The sequence below is a fragment of the Urocampus carinirostris genome, chromosome 10 (genome assembly GCF_059441175.1).
Source record: "Urocampus carinirostris isolate Australia breed hairy pipefish chromosome 10, RoL_Ucar_1.0, whole genome shotgun sequence".
Taxonomy (NCBI): domain Eukaryota; kingdom Metazoa; phylum Chordata; class Actinopteri; order Syngnathiformes; family Syngnathidae; genus Urocampus; species Urocampus carinirostris.
In genome coordinates, this window is record NC_142358.1 from 27,110,004 (window position 1) to 27,130,625 (window position 20,622).

General features: G+C 37.9%; 2 protein-coding genes across 3 annotated transcripts; one reads left to right on the forward strand and one right to left on the reverse strand.

Moving 5' to 3' along the window:
• Nucleotides 1-415: 415 nt before the first annotated feature.
• On the reverse strand, nucleotides 416-10,036 carry poldip2 (polymerase (DNA-directed), delta interacting protein 2). Of its 2 annotated transcripts, none has more exons than XM_088346193.1 (11): nucleotides 9,815-10,036; nucleotides 5,791-5,866; nucleotides 5,472-5,569; nucleotides 4,871-4,970; nucleotides 4,614-4,689; nucleotides 4,372-4,479; nucleotides 4,117-4,253; nucleotides 3,338-3,364; nucleotides 3,082-3,207; nucleotides 1,575-1,654; nucleotides 416-1,462 (listed from the first exon to the last, which is right to left on the reverse strand). In XM_088346193.1, exons 1-11 carry the CDS (start codon nucleotides 9,991-9,993, stop codon nucleotides 1,348-1,350), a joined length of 1,122 nt encoding a protein of 373 aa, XP_088202319.1. In that variant the 5' UTR covers nucleotides 9,994-10,036; the 3' UTR covers nucleotides 416-1,347. The 2 variants fall into 2 exon arrangements, with proteins under 2 accessions (XP_088202319.1, XP_088202318.1); XM_088346192.1 differs by having other exon boundaries at nucleotides 5,791-5,872.
• Nucleotides 10,037-10,466: 430 nt separating this feature from the next.
• Nucleotides 10,467-16,631, forward strand: vma12 (vacuolar ATPase assembly factor VMA12). The gene is made up of 6 exons (XM_088345534.1): nucleotides 10,467-10,777; nucleotides 12,123-12,196; nucleotides 12,393-12,482; nucleotides 13,256-13,298; nucleotides 15,840-15,952; nucleotides 16,090-16,631. The coding sequence occupies exons 1-6, from the start codon at nucleotides 10,594-10,596 to the stop codon at nucleotides 16,183-16,185; spliced, it is 600 nt and encodes a 199-aa protein (XP_088201660.1). The 5' UTR covers nucleotides 10,467-10,593; the 3' UTR covers nucleotides 16,186-16,631.
• Nucleotides 16,632-20,622: the final 3,991 nt, after the last annotated feature.

Genomic DNA, 20,622 nt, shown 5'->3' on the forward strand with positions numbered 1-20,622 from the left:
TATTTTTCCTAGTTTAGTGCATTTTTTTTCTTTTTTCAAGCAGAATCAATTAATTTTTCATTGGTGGATTTTAGTTTATCCAGGGCAGAGCTGAGTTTTGAATTGTCTCCATGATTACCACTTTACTTATTTTTTCATATTTAAAAACACAGTAACGTTCTACATAAATAGGGAACAAAAAAACACTAAAAATAAGCATTCTGAATGGGATTTGACTATGTTTGTAAAAAAACACATTAGGTTCTTAGAAGAACTAGAAATCTTTCGTCACAATTCATCCTTTATAAGGGTATCATTTCTACTTACAAAGTACGTGTATATATAATATGCAGATACATTTCCTTAGTGGCAAGACATAACAATGTCACAAATTTGAATGTGCATACAATTTGGACAAAGAAATGCAGTATTGGAGTACTTTTCAAAACATATTTATTTTCCTTTAATTACATTCCTATTTACAGTATTCCAACCATAGGAGTTTTAAATCACTTATCAAAATGGCTTTTATAGCAAGAACATTTCCGAATCATTGGAAGTCTTTCCGTGTCATGCACCTTGGCTGAATGCAAGACATCCTCAGTCTACAAAAAGCAGACATCACTTTTATTATGCAAGATAAAAACACATTCACACAGAGCAGGAGAACTGCTGCCCCCAACTCACAATATAATCCATAAAATGGAACCAAAAACAAGCTGCGTCAAACATGAGACTGCCTTGTTCCAATCCCATTTTTTTTCATCCAAGAGTAAATCACCTCAAATTTGCACCTTTATGATGCCGTTCAACTTGTAGATGCTGACTGCTCATGCAAAAACATCGCTTATTTTAAGAGCAACCTCCAAAGTAACAACTTAAACCTAATTTATAGTTGCTTGTGTCTTAACTGTTAAATAAGATTGTAGAGTGTAAATGTTTTTAAAAAGACAGATAGGCAAAATTTAACCGAAAAGCCTAGTGGAAAAATGGTTAACAAGAAAACGAGAATCAACACGCTGAATTGTTCTATCTTCCGTATTCTATCTTCCGTATTAACATGAAGTCATTGTTTAGTGATGTGCACCGTTGCTGACTCTGGAAACACAACCTGGTCAATACTTCAGGTAATCTGTGCCAAACAGCTTATTTCCAATATACATTTTCTTGTTTTTTCCCCCCATCCAGGCTTATTCTGCTTTATAATTAACCTTGCCATGCTTATTTGTATTCACTCAACAAGGAAAATGGGATACGTGGGTGTGCAAATGGAAGATCTAGAAAACGCTATATTGCCCATTTCCTTAACCCAACTCATTTTTCTGATACTCAAGGCAGGTAATGATAGGGTTGGGCAATTGGTCACATTTAGAATGTGTATCCTGCAGGGGGAGCTTTATCGTCTTTGTTGCTCTCCAAGGAGAAAGGAGGAATACGAACATCAAAATGGGAGCCGTCAGTCCTTTCTATACGAAATGTTCCCCTAACCGCAAAAAAATGAAAATGGAATGGTGTTAATCACACAGCATTTGGAGGTGGTGTTGAATGAAAATAGCAAATCTCAAAATTTGAGTTTACATTACAGAAAAACTCACCACATGTGTCCGCTGGGGGCTTGTAGTGAGACATGGCTGCTATACTGAAATGCTGGCTGCTCTTTGGACAACACCGGCTCCTTTAATCACACATAATGACAAGGTTAAAATTGTAAAAAAAAAACAAAAGGATCAACCTCGGTTTTCGTTTCCTTGTGGGACTTAACTTTCTATACAGATACAGATCCATAAGTCAAAGAAAATACAGAATTTGCGGAGTTATTTTGAAAGATAACCATATTTTCCAGACTAGAAGGCGCACGTTCAAACCCCAAATCGGCCCAAAATTTGAAAGTGTGCCTTATAAACCGCAGGATATGGTGGATAAGATTGGAAAAGGCAAAAGATATTTGTAGGTGTGCGTTACTAAACAGGTTTTACGATATACTTGCGTATTTGAGCCCTAATAGAAGTAAATTGTATGCAACGGGTCGTGGCAGTAAGGGCGCCAACATGTTACCTCTAGACCACCGGTGGTACAGATTACATATGAAAAGGTATTTAGCGTTATCTCATTATCACACTTTTTACTCATTGTGCCAGAAACACTGATTTACATAGTGCATCATGATAGGTTAAACAGTCTCTCTGCTTCTTTACCTCTGCGTCAATGAGACTGCCAAAGGCACAGAAAACTGAAAAAGTCTTTCACCAAAATACAACACAAGCTCTTTTACGTGTGTATACATATTAAACTGATAGGTTAACAACTCTCCACATTTTCACCAGTGCGTCTGAATTCCCTGGCAAAGCAGGGTTTCTGGCACCGTGAGTAAAAACAATGTGACAATGAGATCCGCTCTAATGCCTTTTCGTATGTCATCTGTACCAATGGTTGTCTAGTGGCTAAATGTAAGCACCCTAACTGCCGTGATCCAGGATTCTCTATATTTGCGATTTAAGTCATTAATCTGCTTATTGACTGGTTCATTAATGCACTATATATAAATACGGTAGCTCTTAATGTAGTCTCAATTCCATGCACCTTATAGTCCCGTGCGCCTTATGTATGAAAAATATATGACAGACTATTTTTTTGGGGGGGTGAGTCTTATAATCCAGTGTGGCTTCTAGCGTGGAAAATAAGGTATTATGAGAATATAAAAACTGCCCTATGTTGTGGGTTACTACATTTATGGAAACAGTTGAGCTTAAAAATGTTAAGACATATTCAATATTTGCACTTTTCAAACAGAACCAACAGCAAATGAGGACAAACTGACACTTGAGCGACAAACGTGTTCATTTGCAACCTCATTACTTTGTTTTGTGTTTTGATGTGATAAAATATGAATTGGAGTGAAAAAAGAATAATTAATTCCATTTGAAAAGTGACTTAATCTGGGTAGCTTCAATGATATCACCAGGAATCAGGCCCTCTTTGAAAAATATCACTCTAGGACCCAACTGATACTGTCAAGTGACCATTTTATCTGAATCATTATCACATTAATGACTCATATGGATTATCAGTGAGTCCCTCAAAGAGTTAATAATTTGCTCTGACCCGCCCGACGACACCACGGCCTCGGACAGTCTCTAGGGTTCCGGACAGACTGAAGATCCTCCAGTGTCGCTCTCTAAGCTGAACCACTTCATTGCCCATATTCTCCAAACGGATGCAGTATCGCCACTTGACAAGAAAAAATAAAACGAGAAATAATATCAGAAATTGCCAGGATATTATGAGAGCTGTATTAGATAGTTTTTTCGTAATTAAACATTTATGCTTCTTTTAGTACATTATTGTTTGCTATACTCACCCAGTATACATGAGAATTCTGGCCCTCCTAAAAACAGACAAAAATGTTAGACTTCTATATTAAAACAGATGCACTTCTTAGATCTGACTGGAAAGAAAAGGTAAGATTTTAAGCCAAAGCCAGAGTGCGAGCCCGACTCGAATTTGGGCCCAGGTCGGGCCTAAAAAGTCAATCATTACCTTTGGGTCGGGTCAGCTACTCTCTTGTAGATTGTTTTTTCTAATAAATAGAAATATATATGCAATAACTTTATAAAAATGGATACCAAAACAATGTGTGGATACTAAATAAAAAAATAAAAACACCTTGATTGAAAAATGAAAAAAAAAAAAAAAACATTTAAAGAACCTCTGTATGCTTCGGCTCTTGCTAACCATACATTAAATGCATTGGCTCCTCTTTTAGTAGAGTCCTACTTGTAACTAGGAATTGACTAATCAATTTTGCCCAAGGTTCACCAATTTATTGCATTCCTGGTTCTTTTCTGTTTACATTTGATTATTAAATGTTCTTTGAACTTGAGTTTATTGCATAAGCATTTTCTGCGTAAAATTTTAGTGTTTTGGGTGGTTTGTTATTTGTCATACATGTTTTCCTTACATCTTTGATGTTATTCTATTTCCAGTTTTGCTTCTGCAAATCAAGTTAATTGGTAGGGTTTCGGCCTGGGTCGGGCTGGATTTTTCAGGCCAAATCTTACCTCTGCTAGAATGCCAAGGCTCCATCATCGCATGCTTAAAACAACACAATGAGGGCCCAGGGGTGGCTCCATTATTTACCCTCATGCCCATGTAGAATGGGATTACAGTGACCCGGATGTTCTCAGTGGTCTCCCGGTGGACGTCTGAAAGCTCTAACCAGGGATGGTTCTTTTCCTGCCATGCTTTTAGGGTATCTCTAGCAATGAATGGAGGAGCTACAATGTACATAGAAAGACAAGTTAACCAATAGAAAGGGCTGAATCATGAGAATTTAGAAGATATGAAATAAAACCAGTTCTTGGCATCTCGAAGGACAACAGATTACGTGCTTACATTTGGCAGGGTTAAACATAAGGAAGCGTTCAAAAAGCTCATGTTGAATGGGGATCTGCTCTGCAGAGTTGTACGGGAGGATGTCTTCGTGGCTCACGTAATCCAGACCTGAAGGAAAGAGACAAGTAAAAATGTTAAAAGATTATCATCCTGAGGCGGATTACTGCAGCTTTACGTGTTTAAGTTAGCTATACATGGTAATAAAGTCTACCTGGACACAAGGTGTAGACATAGTAACTAACCTGGGATGGCATAAAGCGCTCTGCTGTCATCGTGGTTGGCAAGAAACGTCACTGCCTCTGTCTGAGACCTCTGCGACTGTTAAATGCGTCAAGAAGCCATATTGTTAATCCGGGTACGTTTTTAGTTGTTTGCAATGAGCACCCACAAATTGCCAAAACAGTAAATCCCACAGAGTGCTTAAAGTGATTCAAGAACACAAGCTAATGCTTGATGTTAAAGCAAAGAAATATGCTAATAAGAAATGAGAGAGACTTACAATGTGAGGGCAGTCTCTAGTATCGATTAAAACTTGATAGTAAGTGTGTGTTTTCCCTTTCACTTCCTTTGAGCCATGCACACCAGGGGGATCGGGCTTGCTGGGAAAATAAAAACCAATGAAATTAAAGACATGAAGTTTGTGGTTTAAAAGGATAAACACCGAACAATTGGAAAGCCTTTTTAGGATTAAAAGATTTGTCAACTAGAACAGTGTTTTTCAACCAGAGAGAACCTTCCTATAAAAATATAGTGGGTCCTAATTTTACTGTAACAATTTTCTTTTGAAAACTAATTAAATGCATGGTTATACATAAAAACATTTCAAAATTATTTAATGAACTATGTATTCCAAAGGCACAATGGACACAAATGATAGAGCAATTTTCTAAGGTCAATATATTGTCAATAGAGGTTATGTTATATCCGGTCTTGACAATATAAAACTTGAAAAACAAAACTTAAATGGAAAGATAAATGTATTATAATACATAATACATTTTGGACACGCCTTTTAATTTGACCTTTTTTACATGAAAGTGTGCAACAAACAAATAAAAAAATAGTTGAGAAACACTGATGTAGAATTGACGGGCCTTTACCTTTCAGACAAGGGAGGTGTGATGTCTCTATCATAAAGTCGGGCATGCCATGGAAACAAGACAATTCCTCGATAACCAAAGACACTGTGGAGAAAAAGCTGAGAACCACACAGACGTATGAGCTAATTCTGCTAAAAAGGTTGACATTGTTTTCAACTAAATGCGATCAAATATTTGTCAAGGCTGGCATGTGCAAAATAAATGTAAGTGTGCAAAGGCTTTACTTTGACAACACTTATGTGAAATATACCAGTGTGAACCTAGAATGTGTTTGTTTACATAATTGTGTGGCAACTACACATGACTTTGCAAGTTTTACCTGGCCCGTCTCGTATTTGCCATGTTGCTTCAGAGCCTCAAACACACCAACGGTCTCCAAAATCTTCCCTTCAGGCCTGTTCCTGCCAAATACAGGCAACATCAGGCTTGCATTTGCCACAAATTTATTTTAGACTTTACAGGGGTGTTTGCAAGTGAAAGGCACACTGTAACAACCCTGCCAGAGCAAACACAAGCGCTATAGTATTTCTTTCTTTGGAATATCACATTTGCATATCCAAGAGTAGTTATAAATTCACTTTTAGACCACCTTGTAAATCAACCCTTGAAACCACTGTAGCATTCTTGTCTGGCCAAAAGATGGCGGTCATGTTTGCTTATAAATATTTTCCCTGGAAACAATTTTAGTCATACGGGGGAACATTCAACAAGACAGTCTATCAGAGGAAATTGATTAAGAATCCGACGGGAACGTTATACAGAGTTAATCATGCAATGGGGTATTTTCTGTCTATAAGAATGAATTATATGTCGATAGGTTAGTCTCACATCTTTCATCCCCAAGTGTGGGACAAAATATAAGATAGTAAAAAAAATCTCATCTTTACTTGGACAAGCAAGTTGTGTGCTGACTCCTATTGCATAGGAGTTTGAGTTTGAAGTTGATGATTTTTTTTCCTCCCATCTCAAAGGTTTTTAAATAATTGTGTAACAACAATAGGGAGACTATACATTCACATTTACATTGTTTAACAAAAGTAGCATTTGATCAAATTTGAATGGGATTTTTATATGCATTTGCAAATTTAATTTAGGTCAGGATATTGATTAAAGGGGACAGTGTGTATTATTTAGCCCCTCCTAGTGGTAAAAGACGTGCATTACAAAAAAGCAATCTTGAATTCAATAACAAGCAAAAAGTACATAAACTAACATATAAACATGCATTTTCTAAAAAAAATACTCATAAGTCAAGATATTTATATTACATAACAAGCTTGCTACAACTACCCCCAAAAAACTGCAAAGGCTAAGCAAAAAATGGTGCATATAGTTTATTCTGTTTTTAAAATTGGACACATGCAAAAGGAGGAGATTGCATATGACGCCAGTTCCTTTTTATACTGTTAAACCACACCTTTGTTCATTGTTTGGACTTTTATGCACATAATTGTCATTATCGACCAATCAAGTTGCTGTTCTTCGATACCCACACACTTTAGGGCAGATCTGCTTGCAACCAAGGAGATTAAAAAAAAGGGGGGGGCTCTGAATACGACTTTTGGAACAGAGTGGAACTTCTTAACTGTGATTTAGGTTCTCTCTTGTTATCCTTGCAAGTTAAAAATGCATTGATGTATTTCTCCTTTCTCCTTATTTTGAGTGTCTACAAGATTTTAAACTTATCAGTCACTTTGAGTCTCCATAATTTGTATCCTTCCTTATGCGTTTTGGTTGCACTAAACAATACAGTGAAACCTAGCAATCAAATAATACATACTGTCCTTTTAAGTACACGCCGCTAAGAAAAATCAATGTGAAGTAAATTAATTGCAAACCGTGGGAGACATTCTTCAGTCGATGGGGACGTTGCCAGAACACAAACGACAATATCGATGACTGTTACACATAAAACAATCCAAACAATCTGTTTACTGCAATCACCTTGTCATATATTAATGGCTTTTCTGTTATTTTAATTGTCTCTACTATCCTTGCCACGACAAAATATTCAATATTTCAATAACATAAGAAGATACCCTCTTAAGAAAACAATCTATATGATCCCCACAGGAGGGTAAATCCTACTTCCACTTTGAGCCTTTGCTGCTATAGTGATAATCTCAATCGTGACAGTGACAAGATTGTGTAGAACACCTTGACTTGTCAGATGTCACAAATTCCATTAGTTCTCACTAGTGCGCCTTGACAAACACAGAGATACTCAATTGCACAAACCCGCAAAGGCATCATCTGGTCACAAACATGCTTTATTCTATTTGCCCTCCAATGCTAATCTAATCCAGAACTAAAGCTGCACTCAAATATTACATTGGATGTGTTTATGGTTTGATTCCAGTGAATTAATTATTTGAACATATTTTTTTTACCAGAAAAATATTTTTTAAAAACAAAACTCGGTATGTGCCTAACAACCACTGTTATTCATATAAAGTAATGAACTTTACTTTTGCTTTGAAGACAAACACCAATATAATATGGTGAGTGTTAGAACGAGAGTATTCAAAATCCAATAAAATAATCTAATGGTAGAGCTATGAATCATCCTAAGATTCGTAAATGTTTTGAAACCCAAATCTGTGATTATCTAAACCATTTGTTAAAAAAATAAATTTGATGGAATGGCATAATGTTGGATTTCATTACTTGTCAAAAGTAATAATTCAGAGAAAACTAATTATTTTATGTCTAACTGTCTCCACTCTCTGTTTATCACATTTAGAGAAAACAAATAATGCAGTCTGTTTTAAAAGTGGTATATGTAGGTTCAAAATATTCTACTTGCTGACACCATCTTCTGGCTGAAATATTCATTGCAGCTCATTATGTTGCACGTGCAAGTATGTGAAATTCTTCAATGCACTTGATTAAGCTTTTCCTTTTGCATCTTTTTAAAGGTTTGGGTTGGCATTTGGACTGTATTTGAAACAGATCTTTTCTTCTTTTACCATTTTCATCCTACAATTAAAGAAAAACCACGACCACGCGCATGATTTCTCTGTCCTCCCCAAGCCCCCCGCCTCCTTCCCTTCAACATTATGTGTTTTTCGGCCAGAAAACCGATGATAAAAGTAGGATAAAAGCAGATCATCACAGTGTAAACAAATATAAAGGCTCTTTGAACTCAGTTCAGCATTGTATAAACATTCTTAACAAAGAAAATATTTATTTAAAAAAAACGTTTTAAGCGCACCTCAAACTACGCATCGCATCCATTTAATCTGATGTAAATATTTTCCAGCACATATAACATTTTAAAATAAATAATATTTTTCACTTTAACCAAAATGATGTTATCTGAGATCTTTCCTTAAAAGCGGTGTCCTAAACTTTGCTACTCTCTGCTGCCATCTACTGGCTTAAAGTCATGATTGCATCCTCAGTCATATCATTCCTCAAGTATTAATTAACTCTTCGTTTTAGATCTTTTTGGGGATTTGGGCTGGCGTTTGGACTGTATTTGAAACAGGCTTATTCTCACTTTCACAATTTTCAGGCTACACTAACAAAAAAATCAGGGTACGAGCATAAAATCACTCTCCACCACTTCTTAAAAAGTGGTCGGCGGCGCCCTCTGTTGGCTGCGGCTGCATCGGCTCGCTACAACGGGTCAGGTGCAATCGACATTTCGTTCTGTGTACATTGTTACACAGAATGACAATACAAGGAAATTATTATATTATTATTGTTCTCCCCCTTACCCCTATTCATGATTCCTAAAGTGCTGCAAGTAAAAGTAAGACACCTCAAACGATGTACAATATTTTAGAAAATGTTCATATGAGCGTTCATGTATTTTAGCTCATGTTTTTTATTTGTACGAATGGTGTTTACTAACTACTAAAACTCGCTATATTATACACACTGTCCCTTTAATTCTTCTGATTGCTCGCAACTACATAAAAGATACGAGCAGAAATTGACCGAGCATCACTACAAAGTATGAATTATTGAAGGTCAGTTTTGGGCATGGGGTGTTTTAAAAAACAGCATGTAGTATAATACATGATTGGTCAAATTAAATTTAGATGGACACTTTAGTTTAAGTATGCTCAGAATCATTGCCATTTATGAGTTACAAAATTAAAGCTGAGACTAAGCCAATGAATAGTACCTAAGACACAGAAGCTACAATGTATTGCCCCATTAAAGATACGCGCTCATGTTTATAAATTATTTAAAAACGCTTCTGGCTCATGTTAATTTTGACAGACGACCATAGTTCCTTTGTTTCCATTGACTGTGCTGTCTTTATCAAATCATTAGAAGCTAAGTATTTAGCTAGTTAGCACAGACAGGAGGACACTGGCGGCGTGTCTTACCGTGACGACATGAATCTTTTCTGCTGTACGACGCCAAACGTTCCACAGGCTCGGCATTCCAGTTGTGGTTTATACGTTTCGAACTTACTGTCAGCCACACTTATTAATCTATGTGCGTGTTTATTGTTGTATTTACCAAAAGTGGTCAACAGACCTCTACGTAACGCACAGGCCGCCATCTTTGTTGGTGATGGCACGCGTCAACGCACGTACGTACGCACGTCCTTTACCGATGCTGCCTTCGGGACAGGCTGAAATAGTCTGTATACCACAAGCCCTTCCTCTGTAACTAATGAACTTACTTTTTTTTTTCTCGAAGACTTTTGGAAAATACTTGATTTTTAAGCATAATAATACAATATTTCACAAAAAAATATTGATCACGTAAATACACTTTAAAAACTGCAGGTTTGCGTGGTAAGTACTAATAGTAAATAAAAAAACAGGGAGACATGAACGCTCCGTCAACAATCACGTGGAACGGGACGTGGTTCCCATGAGATTATAACAAAACAAAAATTAAATTGTGATAACACCCCAATACAGGTAAAAAATATTGTAAATATTTTTTATAATCATATTTTGTACTTTTGTGAAAGTATAATGTAAAGCACATTTAACACCAGTGATCACGTGAGCTGCACGTCATGTGGTCACGGGGTAAAAACATGGCGTCCTGCGTGGATCTACATTGAGCTCTTTAAACAAACCACTTGCTAAATTATTCTTTTAAATTCCTTCCAATTTATTTTTGTAGTGTGCCGTCCTTTGTATAAATCATGGCCTCGGTGTTCATAGTTGGTGATCAGTTCAGAAAGAAGGTTTCCGAACTGTTGGAACAGGTGGACTCATCTTTGCCCGAAGAACTGAAAACACAACTGAAGGTTCTACTTGAAAAGAAAGGCCAAATAACGTTGCCATTTAGCACAGCAAGAAAATTGAAGAAGTACCTTCAAGAAGAAGGTAATTTGTTGCACGAAAGTCTGTTTTTTATATCTTCCTCTACTCCATCGCCCGTTGCCAGCATTGCTTCCCCCGTATTTCCTTTTGCATGCTTTATTGAACCAGATCAAAAAGTAACATATTGTATGTTGTTGCAGAGTAGTCAAGTCATGTTTATTTGAATCGCCCTTAATGATAAGGGGTCTCAAAGGGCTGCACAGACCACAGATTATTGCAAACCACCATCCACCATCCACTGATCTGAAACCTACATTAGGGCCAGAAAAATCTCAAAAACCTCACTCAACATGAGGAAAATGAAGAAACCTTGAGAAGGTACCGCACATGAGGTAATTCCCCTTCCAGGATGACCAGGCTGCAATGGATATATCTATAACAAATAATATACAGATATTGTCAACATGAAACATAAGTCATTCATAAGCTATAGAATAGAAGTGTGTTTTAAGCCTAGATTTAAACAGTTCCACTAAGGTTGCAGATCCAATCTCCGGGGGCACAGCATTCCACAACACCGGGGCCCGAATAGAGAACTCTCCTGAACCTGCGGTTCTCTTCTTGGCTCTTGGGATCACTAGTAGACCAGCATTATCAGAGTGAAGGCTCTAGACCGGAACACAGGGGGAAATTAAATCTGAAGGATATATATGAGGGAGAAAGTCAATGCATGATTTTGTACAATACCAACGGAACATTAAAATCACACATTAAGGTAACAGGGAGCCAATGCAGGTTAGCTAAAATCGGGGTTCTGTTTGCATGGTTGAAAAACATGTTAATGCTTTAAAGATTGACGCTGCAAAAAAGTAAAGCCTTATACATCCATCTATCCATCCATCTATTTTCTGCACCGCTAGGGTCGCAGGGGCTCTGAAGCCCATCCCATCTATCTTCGGGCAGTGGGCAGGGGAGACGCTAAACTGGTTACCAGCCAGTCACAGGGCACACAAAGACAGACAACTCTTTCGCTCATTCACACTTAAGGACAATTTGGACAGGCCAATTAACCTAACCTGCATGTTTTTGGAATGTGGGAGGAAACCGGAGTGCCCAGAGGAAACTCACGCAAGCACGGGGAGAACATGCAAACCCCACACAGGAGGTTCGATCTCATGACCTCAGAACTGTACCGCACACGCGCTAACCACCGTGCTGCCTGGGCTTGGGACCATTAAACACAATATTTTTTGGGGAAATCCCTTGAGTTGAGTTTGCTTTAAGTCTGAGTTATAGTTTTAAACTTGCTTTTGATGAGGTTAAAGTGATTCTTAAGCTTTAACGTAAGTTAAAGCGTTAATTTGACAGCATATAGATGCCGAGTGATTTGTTTGTTTTTTTGCTCTAGGCCATCCATTTTATTTGCATGAATTGTTGGAGGATGGTTATCTGTACCTGCCGGAAGTTGTCAAGCCCCCCAGAGTAAGTTGCTGTTGATTGAAATATATGTACAACAATATTGACATAGAAACGTTTTTTTTTAATGACCTGGTACAAATTTCAACCTGAAATCAGTACACTATTGTTATCGCTGCAAGAAATCAATGTGATCACATGTTTCAGCATTTATCCAACTTGTTTGGTAAATACTGTCTAAAATGATTCTCTTTAATTCCAGAATCCTGAGCTGGTTGCACGCTTGGAAGTCATTAAAGCCAGATTAGCAAATGAGGAATACAACAAGATGACTCGTAATGTAAACAATCAGGTACATTCCTTCACGAACACCCTTTAATCTCCATTTATTTATTTCCCAACTGTTAATTGCTGTGCAGATATCAAGGGTGTAGCTTACCTCAGCTGTCTTTTGGCGGTAATTGAAATTAGGAGCAAACTTGAAAAAACGATGCCCATTCACTCTTTTACTCATACCTTTGAACAATTTAGAATAGCCAAGATAACCATCTGTTTTTTGGGAATGTGAAAGAAACCCCACTCAGGCATGGAGATAACATGCAAACTCCAGGGATTTAATATTATTTGAAATGTTTTATCCTGGGCAGCACGGCGGCGCAGTGGTTAGCGCTTGTGCGGCACAGTTCATGTCATGGGAACCTGTCGTGGGTTCAAATCCAGCTCCAGACTTCCTGTGCGGAGTTTGTATGTTCTCCCCGTGCTTGCGTGGGTTTCCTCCGGGCACTCCGGTTTCCTCCCACATTCCAAAAACATGCATTTCAGGTGAATTGGTCGGTCCAAATTGTCCATAGGTGTGAATGAGCGAATGAGTTGTCTGTCCGTGTGTGCCCTGCGATTGGCTGGCAACCAGTTCAGGGTGTCCCCTGCCCACTGCCCGGAGATGGCTGGGATGGGCTCCAGCCCCCCGCGACCCTAATGAGGATAAGCGGTACGGCTAATGAGATGAGATGAGATGTTTTATCCTGAAACACTCTTTAAGAAGCAACATCACAATTCTCTTTCCAGCAAAAATGCCATAAATAGTGGATACACTTATCTAATGCTAATACTTCTACTCTTGTGCAGGAAATGAACCGTAATGGAACATTGGCAGATTTTGGACAGCAAGGTTAGTGTGTTGTACAATTTATATTTAGAAGACATAATAATTGACTATTATTATATTTGTTGCCTGTGTTGGGTAGGGTTCTGAGCGGTTATTTTTTTATAATATATATAACTTATAACTGCTGCACATTTATTTAGATGGTGCAGCTGCTTAAGAATATATTGTCATGTGGATTAAGAGATGTATTTCACATTTTTCTTTTGAATTGATGCACGATGGTCAAAATAATGAACAGTGAAGTATAATGAAAATTTGGAACTGACATCCGATGCAAACACCATTGCAGGTGTACAATATTAAAATCCGAAAAATCTTATCAATGACAAACATTTTCAATGGGATAGCAGCTCTTATCTTCGAGGGCATGTTATTCCTCAACCCTGGAGCACTTTTGGAAACGGACTACGAGTCACTCTTCTTATTCATAGGTTTTCTGTTCCCGCAATATGTAGTCCAAATTAGAGGTAAGATCGGACATAAAAAAATCCTGCCCGACCCGGCCTTCTGGTAATAAAAAGCCCAAAACCTGGCCAATTAATTTTATTTGAGGGGGCGAGCCCGGATTAAACCCGAAGCTTTACTTCGGCCCCGAAGAAAACCGAAGTTAACGGTTTGGTGCCGAACCGGTTTTGCGCCAAAGGGCGCATTTGGGAGAAGTACAGCAAACTGAACAAGATGGCGCTTAAAAGAAAATCATATTCTGCAGATTACAGGATGCAAATAGTGAAATATTTGGCCAAAAACAGAAAAGTTTGTAAAGCTTGTAAGCTATTATCGAGAATCACAAATGACGTCTGATGTAAGGGACGCAGAGGTGGAAAGAGGAAGTGGTGCATCTTTATAGTGACACTGAGGATGAAAATTTATTTGGGTTTTGTGATTTGGAATCCAACTGATTGACTATTTTGTAAGCATGCTCTTTATGATATTGCTTTCTGAAAAATATAGTTTTGACGTCGAAGTGCGCATTTCGGCAGCGTGCCACAGCGCTGAAGTGTGTTACTCAAGTGAAAGTACTGTTACTTTAGAAAATATTACTCATGTAATAGTAAAAAGCAGTCATCTAAATGAATACTTGAGTAAAAGCAAGTGAAGGTTGTGCAGTTCCTCCTCGAATGGGGAAAAAAAAACTTTGAGAGAGAAGAGGACCTGCTATAAATACCAATAGCAATTAGCTGACTGAGATTACCATATTGACACTTGCAATACATTTTATGCCTTATGTTTTTATTATCGGGTAAGCAAAATTTAGCTGAAAATTAGTGACAGAACATTGAAAATGATTATTTGACCTGGTCTTTGTACGATATGGGGGAAGGAAAAGGGGGTAGGTGGAATCCACTGCTCTCTGGATGCAACGCGACTGGAACCCGTGTCATGGGTGTGAGAGCGCTGAATCCTAACCACTGACCCACCAAAGATATCAATGACATACGATAAGGCAGGGGTCAGGAACCGTTTTGACCCAAAGAGCCATAAAAGCAAAAAATGTTTTAAAAAGAAATTGAAAGAGCCACATCATATATTTTCAGACAAAATTGACAAAACTGCAAAACACGCTCTCTAGACAAAAGCTTATTCTTCAGCACATTTTATTTCACTGTGTGTCATTTGATGATTTAATCAAATGTATGAAATGATTATAATGCCAAATTCTGTGTCCCAAATCAATGTAAATATGTTATTTACAATTTGTCTTTCACCTTAAGTAAAGGGTGTTGAGGCAATTTTTTCCATTAAATTTGTCCTTAATAACGGTTTCAAAACAATGTCCATGCAAAGTTCTTTTATAAAAATGTCCCAAACTACTGCAAACGATAAGCATATCGTCATATTCACTTTCGGTGTTGTCTGCACTGAGAGAGAGAGAGAGAGAGAGAGAGAGAGAGAGAGAGAGAGAGAGAGAGAGAGAGAGAGAGAGAGAGGTGCTGTGTGCAGGGATCTGCTCACCCATTCAAAGTTGTTTGCCAGCGTTTCTATTTATCAGTTTAAATGGTTTCTTATCGAACTTCTGCATTAAGTTGCTTCTGCTTTATATGGGCCAAAATCGGGATGAAATCACTTGGCTTTAAAACGCCACAGAGAGATGTGCAATAGCCATATGTACTCATGAAAAGAGCCATATATGGCTCCCGAGCCATAGGTTCCCTACCCCTGCGATAAGGCATCAGATTTTATCTCTTCATCACACCATTCGTATTCACGGTACCAATATCAAACTTCACATTGCAATTATTTAATCTCCTTCAAAGTCCGACGCATCATCACATACACCAAAGACTTGTTTACCTTTTCTCCCTTTTTTTAAAACGTTTATATCTTTTAGGAGGTTTTCTCCATTCTCTAACGTTCGTCTCTGGTACCATGACTCAAAGTAGTCGGATAATAGGATGATCAATGATGCGAGTTGTTTCAATTAAGGCATGTTGACATGTTAGATATAAAAATCTACATCTCCTTGAAAGGTTCTTCTTTATACTTGTGTGATTCAATAAGAAAATCTGAACAATACTGTACACTGTTTTTGTTTGTTTTCTGAAGTGCGATCAGCCAAAGCCGCAGTGGTGACTGTCTTCAACTTCCTGGTAACGATAGTTGCAACTTTTGCATGCTCCTACATGGGAAGTCAGTACCTTTTCACCGAAACGACAGCGGTAAGAATCAGATGATGACTATATCTCTCTTCCACTTCTATTTATTGCACACATACGAGAACAATTTCCAGTTGTGATTTTCTGAGTTTCCAGGAATCTGCAAAATCTGATCTGCCTAAATATTTTTTTCCCTCCAGCGCGTGATTTCTGCCCTGATCACGACATCTGTAGTTGGTCTGGCTGAGCTGTACGTTCTAGTCCGTACCATGGAGGGGGAACTCGGAGAACCCTAATATAACAATCAAGAGAACTACACTAAAATCAAAGAGAAGAGGTTGTCAACAGGAGCTTTGATTAAAAAAGATCATTTAAAACATTGGACAGTATTTGGATACAATTTTTGGAGAATAAATTTGACCAAAAGTATTTCTGAATGGGCCGAATAAGAACAGCAGTAAATATTATTGCTTTTTCTGTGAGGTTCACCTTCTATATAGAGGAACTACTCCATTCTTCCTGTTGTGATTTTACACCATCTGTCATTATTTATTGCTCATTTAAATCATTTTTATACCTTATTTAGTTTATTCTGAACCTTGTTTCATTTTGATTACTAATGTCCTATTTATTGTGTTTTCTCTCCAAATGCAAAAATGGAGTCAATTTTATAACCTCAACATTTGTGATTTTACTTTTAATTCTGTGTGTCATTCGTGTTAATAAAACTATGCATACTTTTGTCTGTTTTTTTGTATTTTTTGTGAAACCCAGTCTCTATCAATCTTACCTTTTAAGTTTTGTGTGTTGTGTTTGTTTTTAATGGTGGTGATATATATTGATTTAAAAAGAGACCTGTTAAATTATTTAGGTCTTATTGAATACATGTTATTAGAGATATTATTGTGTGTTATACTTAACGCACAACCTTATAGCTTTTGTACTTCACCTTTCTTTTATTTCATAAAATAAAGAAACTTTGAAATTAAGTCAAGCAATTGTCAGTGTAACTATGAAAAATTGGAATTACCAGTGAAGTCATTCCTATATTATTCCTGGAGAGAAAAAAAAGGACAAATGCCACCCAAAACTTCTTTAAATCCAGCCAGAACTGTTAAACCCATTTCCGAAAGTTTTTATTTTTAAAATTTATGGTCGTTGTATTATGGTCAAACACAGTTTCCCAATCTCTTAAGCCAAGGTACTGTTTTTTTTTTTCATTCCCCAAAAACTTTGTACGTCTAAAGTATTTTAAAAATTCAATCCCGGCACAGGTTTAATATTTTTTCCATAAATAATGTTGACAGTAAAAAGCTTTTGTGGTTACTGTTGCTCAAAAAGTACAGGTTATTAATTTTGTTTAATCATTTTAAAGAAACTTGGGATTTTGCTATACTTTCTTTTTTTTTCTAGAAAAAAAGACAAACATACTTAAAAATACTTTAAATAAGAAAATACTCAACTACTGGATCATGAATATTTTACTAGGTTCCGACTTAAGTTATTTGTAAAATACAAAATAAGTTACATATGTAAAATTATGTGTAAAATCTTTATTTGATTATCAATTTGTAATTTAATATACTTCCTTGTTGATTGGTTTATAGTTTTATAGACGGACAAAAGAACAAACATTCTCTCGGGGGCTGGACTAGTAGATAAGAGAGAAAGAAAAACGATATAAAAGAAAGAAAGGGAGAGAAAAATATAGAGGGTGGGACAAAGAAAGGGAGGAAAAGAGAGGCGGGGGAGAGATAATGTGAGAAATAAAAGAGATAAAAAGAGAAATATTTAGAGAGGGAGAAAACAAAAGCGAAAGAAGGTAATCCAAAGAGAAATAGAAGACAGAAAAGAGGAGATTGAGAGAAAAGGGGAGAAAGAGAGAAGAGGAAAGTGTGAGAGTGACAGAAAAGAGAGAAAAGGAACAAGGGAAGCGAGAGCAAAAGAAGGTAAAAAAACACAGTAAGGAGGAGGAACAAGGAACGAGAAAAAGACACAGAGAGAGAAATAGAGAGAGACATAGAGAGTGAGAGAAAAAGGGAGGAAGAGAGAGAGAGAGAGAAATACAAATGCAGCATTTGTGAGAGGCACCTGTCTTTGGCAACATCAAGTGGACATATTTCAGCCTGCAGCTCGTTTTTCTCTTGCGCTTCTCTCACCATTGTCTCGAGGGCCGGATTCAATCCCTAAGCGGGCCTGATCCGGCCCGCGGGCCGCATTTCTGACACCCTTGGTTTACACCGTTCTTACATTTAAGTGCATAATTTTACAAACATTTTTTCAGTTTGAATGTGTGTAGAGCAACAACAAATGCTACCACACAAAGCAATTTAAGGAATCCCTGAAAAAGGTTTAAAAAAATAGAATTAAATCATTGAAACGCAAACATGAATATTACTGTTTATTTGCGTAATACATGTCAACTGTTTGACCAGCCGTCAATACATATTTCATGTCAGATGTTAGCGACAAAAGATTACTGTCCACAATCAAGAGTTTAAAAACAATTCAGACAAGACTCAGATGATCATTCGTCTCTGATCCCTTCTTTAAATATAATACAAGTCTTGTTTTGCCATATTTTTATGCCGGCCTCCCCATGTTTGGGCCTACCACATAAATGGGAGGATTAAAAGATGTAACTACATCTGGGAAGAGAAAAGTATTTTCCTGAGATTTGACACCCGGATTAAGGGTTTATTGAAAGATTATTTGGTATTAAAGATGATTGTGATATGCAGAGATCACTGTCCACTGCACGACTGTCTTGCCCCTCCGTCATATTCGTGTATGTATTATACTTCTCATGTAATATTTCAAAACTTAAGTCCAAGCATAATTACTGTAAGCTGATAGACCCCAAAGCTTTGGCTTTAATTTTCATTAGTTTATTCTGCCAGCCTACTGTATTATAACCCAGAGTAGAGAGATTTAGAAAACAACTATTCCGTCCGCTGTATCCCTGGACAATTTTAATCAGGATGTTTTGAAAAATAATTTTCACAAGGGTCTAGGGCAGGGGTCACCAACCTTCTTGAAGCTGATAGCTACGTTTTTTTTTTTCATACTATTTAGTGCGAAGCGCGACTAGTTTAATATTGTCAAGAACCAGAACTGGATCAGGACCCAAACGCGTGACGTTCTCTCACAAGCCTTTTATTTTACGGGAAATGGGGAGTCATGCATGTCAGGCAGTGGTCTGGTGTGGAAAGACAGGAAGCCAGAGACCGACGAGATCGATTCCAATTGCCCGAGTTGATATTGGACAGATGGGGTCGATACCGGACAGGACAGGACCCACAGGATCGATAATGAATCAGGATATTGAAAATAAACAGGAGAAACTAGACGGGAACGAAAACTGGAGAAAATAATAAACAGGACGAAACTAGACGGAAACAAAACTGGAAACCGAAATTAAACAGGACGAAATAAACGGGAACAATACCGGGCAGGAAATACCAGCAGGAACAGGACCGAGTTGAAACCCACGTCTTGCGGGGCAAAAGTTCGTTGACGGGCTGACAAGGGAAGCATGACAGCGCTGAGCTTAAAATAGACAGAAAGCATATCTGTTAACGAGCCACAGCTAGCGCCACACGGGCGGGACCATTTGGGCGCCTTGGCAACCGTGACAAATATGCATTTATAAAATGACTCTTTGTGTTACGTTATTAATATCTTGCTACATACTGTACATTGTAATTATGTTCTCACATGGTTGCAATTATTAGTAGTGGGTTAAAATTAGCTCGGTCAACCTAAAAAGTCTCCCTTAATTACTCAAATAGTTTATAGACTAATACTAAAAAGGAGTATTCAGAGTTCTTTTAGAGAATAGATCACACAGGAAAAACAAGTATCGTGTTGTATCATGTTTTTTTTTTGCTGCTAAACGTTTTTTGTTGTTGCTGAGTGTTATTCCTGTTAAGGTCTGGCGTGCCTCCGTCCACCAGAGGGCGCCTAATTGTCATGATTACTGACGGGAATCACCTGTGCCCGCTCATTTGGCGCCAACCGCCGCAGGTCCTGATTGGCTCCCTGTCACTATTTGAACCCAGTCCTGTCTGTCCCCATTGTCAGTCCGTCTGCAAACCTCTGTGTATACTAGGCAAGCCTTTTTCGACCCTGACTCCCACCTGTCCCGTTTGTTGCTTCCGTCTGTGTCCGGCTACTACCTGTTTTGATCCTGACCACGTCTGGTCTCCTGTCCCGGCTTACGACACGTTTCCGACCACGCCTTGCTCTCCCAGTCCCAGCTACCGACCAGTTTTTCCGTCCCTGACACCGCCATCGCGTGCTACGGAAGATCCATTTCTATGTTAGGGTTAGGGTTACGAATACGAGAGCGACTTGATTCCCGTGTCCAGCGAACACCGGATCGTGGGCGCAGCCTATCCTTTTTCCTTCAATAAAAACTGTAGTAAACGCTATGCAATTGGGTCCTGTTTCTGTTCTGGTCCTGACCCTAATTGGTTTGTGATTGGGAAAGGTGTGTCCAATTACTCTACGCCTGTCCCTAATTTGCCTGACCCTTAATAAGAACATTTTGGACAGCACCCATGGTTGGGTCATTGTGGGTTTTAGTGGACCTGGAAGCAAGGCAAGATGCTCAAAAAGGATATTATTTAATGACAAAATCCTCAAAATGGTCACAAACAAATGGTCAAAATCAGCAATAAAACTGTTTGAACCAGAAAACAATAAACAAACATCACAAACCAGGGTTGAAC